The sequence below is a fragment of the Hevea brasiliensis genome, chromosome 16 (genome assembly GCF_030052815.1).
Source record: "Hevea brasiliensis isolate MT/VB/25A 57/8 chromosome 16, ASM3005281v1, whole genome shotgun sequence".
NCBI classification, from domain to species: Eukaryota; Viridiplantae; Streptophyta; class Magnoliopsida; order Malpighiales; family Euphorbiaceae; genus Hevea; species Hevea brasiliensis.
In genome coordinates, this window is record NC_079508.1 from 38,354,935 (window position 1) to 38,357,770 (window position 2,836).

The 2,836-nt window shown below is 28.1% G+C and overlaps 1 protein-coding gene across 1 annotated transcript; it reads right to left on the reverse strand.

The window, feature by feature from the left end:
• Window positions 1–1,711: 1,711 nt before the first annotated feature.
• LOC110669432 (uncharacterized) lies at window positions 1,712–2,636 on the reverse strand. The gene is made up of 2 exons (XM_021831102.2): window positions 2,490–2,636; window positions 1,712–2,371 (listed from the first exon to the last, which is right to left on the reverse strand). The coding sequence occupies exons 1-2, from the start codon at window positions 2,541–2,543 to the stop codon at window positions 1,799–1,801; spliced, it is 627 nt and encodes a 208-aa protein (XP_021686794.2). The 5' UTR covers window positions 2,544–2,636; the 3' UTR covers window positions 1,712–1,798.
• Window positions 2,637–2,836: the final 200 nt, after the last annotated feature.

Here is a 2,836-nt window from a genome sequence, read left to right on the forward strand (position 1 = left end):
TAAAATTTTTAAAGGATAAAGTAAGATAAAATAGGGTGCTCCGGCACCGAATGTAGCACACCTCGCTCAGCTACATTATGGACGGGTAAGGGGTGTTACATTTTCGAACTCTATGACCTTCATCACTTCATCAGCATACAACACTTTAATGTCAACAACCTAGAGTGTTGTTCATCCAGAGTGGAAGTGGTCAAGCCTTATGTCCTTTTTATGGTTGAGAGTTCACGAAAATTTTTTTAACGAACACCAAAAGAGCTTTGCATCATCTGTTTGGATAGAAATGTGTGATTTTCACTAAGTGACAAAATAAACTCATGAAATTAATGTATGTACAATAGTTTCATTGTAATAAGCGCATGAAATTAATGTATGCATAATGATTTCATTGTAACCATTGATTTTAATAGATTTCACGTGAATCTCACCATGATTAACAGTAATTATAAAATCGTTTTACGTATATCGATTTCACCAAATAAAAATTTGTATGAAAAAAGGTTTATTAGAGACAATTGTGGCAGTTGAATAGCTAAGCGACTTTATTTGTAATATAATTAGTTGTTCAATTATGGGTGTAGAGTTTGAATTATGCTTAAAGGTTTTCATTTTATTTAGAATATTAGGTTTTGTATGATATCCTTGAGTGTGAAAATAATACTATTATTTTTATGATTTAAAAGAGATGTATTCTATGAATACTTAATTTTATACAAAATATAATTTTTTTTTTTTACAGAAAATAAGATAATTTCTCATAAAGAAATGATTTTTTAAAATGAGTTATAAATTTATGTTATCTTATTTTTCATAATAAAATAATTATATTTTATATGAAATCAAATAATTATAGAAGCACCTTAAAAAGAATATGAATGCACTTAAAGCATAAATTCATTAATTTTTTTCTGTTCGAAATTTATTATTGTTGGATTGAAAAGGGACAATTTACTATATATTTAAGACATCTTTTTTTAGTAGATTATTTGTTATTAATTAAAAACTTTCCAAGGAAAACTCAGGCTTAATCCTTAGAAACAGAATTGTTGGAAGGAACAATTATGAATCCTAAAAAAAATTAGTCTTTTATAGACCATAAAATAGACATAAAAGGATACTATTATAAAAAAAAAAAAAAAAAAAAAAAACCTAAAATATTCTCTTAGTAAGTTTTGTTATTGAATTTTTTTGCTTTTACTCGCTATGGTGATGTTTGGTGTTGTTTTTCAATCCTTTTATTTACTTAGCAAAAACAAATTTAACTATCATAAATTTTTAATTGATGAAAAGTAAATTTTCAATTTTGATTAATTTCTATTAAAATAATAATAATAATAATAAAGGAGATCTATCTTAATAATTACAAACTTAATTTTAAAAAATTAAAAAAAATAATTAATCAATTTACCAAAACAGTTAACGGTAAAATTATTTTAGTTAATATTTAGTTTAGTGTATATAAATTAATTTAAATATATTCTTAATTTTAAATAAAGAATAATTTTATAACATTTACAGGCACAACATTTATAGGGAGATAAATTTGGCAAATTTATTTTGTAAAGGCAAGAGAACAAGCCAAACTTTTAACTCATTAATTACAAAGAAATTTAGAATTTACGAAATAAATTAAATTGCTTCAATCATAATATAATAAGCCATTATCCCATAAATTATCGAATTTACAATTTGTTTTCATGCTATTGAATTCAAATACCAAAAATATTAAGCTTTTACCCAATAAATTATTAAATTTACAATTTGTTTTCTTGCTATTGAATTCAAATACCAATAATTTAGCTCAATTCTCAAAAGTCTCATAAAATCTCTTACATCTCTTGCTCTTTCTCTTGGTGAAAGATTCAATTCTTGTCAACTCCATTTCTTCTCCTATAGGCAAAGTCACACACTGATCAACTCCTTTCTTCCCATTCAACACCTGACCAAAAGAAACCCCATATTCTGCGTACTGCAAATTATGCCCTACAATGATACACCCAGTTGGGTTAAGATCAACCATCTCCAGCAACTTCAAATGACCCTCCAATTTTCCATCCAGAACAAGAAAATCTATCTTCTTGTATTGCATGGCTTCTTGGAAAGGATTTCCATGAACAAATTCAATCACATTTTCAAGATCTTGAAGATGGTTTCTGCATTTCTTGAAATCATGTTGATCATGAGGAAGAATGCAGATGAGCTTCCCTCCTGTTTGCTTTGCTGCTACTGCTAAGGATAATGTTAATGGAGTTATCCCTTGTGTGGTTATCTCCATCATTAATCTGGCTTGCTTCCCAGCTGCTAAAGCTGATACAAACTCCATGTATTTGGGTTCTATGAGTTTTGTGCTTCCTTCGTTGCTGTATCTCTTAGACTGCAGATTAATGAAACAATAATAAAGATTAATTATTATTCAAATTCTAGTCCAAATAATGTCAAAGAGTGGGGAAAAAAAATAAATAGAAAGGAAAATGCGTCAGAAAATTAATTACCAGTTGTAGAGTGTGCAAGTAAGCTTCCATGGCATATTGAGGAGACCACTCCATTGATAGAAAATTTAAGGGATATCTTAATGTAGTTCAACAAAATCTTGAATTATAGAAAAGAAAAGAAAAGAAAGGAAGTCAGGAAAATATAAAAGCTGGGTCTATCTGTGTAACAATGAGAATGGGATATATGTATATATAAAGGATTGAATAAACAATGAAGGCTTTGGTAGACAGTTGTTGTGGTCTCATTATCATAACGAACTAAAGATTTTTCATGTATCAATGGGATATTGAAAGGTGGCAGTAGCAGAGCATTCAAAATGGCCAGATTAGCATGTCGGTGAAAACGT

What these genes read in the sequence shown, in the direction of transcription:
- LOC110669432 (XM_021831102.2), bottom strand. Translation starts at nt 2,543, where the DNA reads ATGGAGTGGTCTCCTCAATATGCCATGGAAGCTTACTTGCACACTCTA. An exon ending in ACTTGCACACTCTACAACTG is followed by an intron (nt 2,372 to 2,489) that starts GTAATTAATTTT and finishes ATTAATCTGCAG; the next exon opens with TCTAAGAGATACAGCAACGA.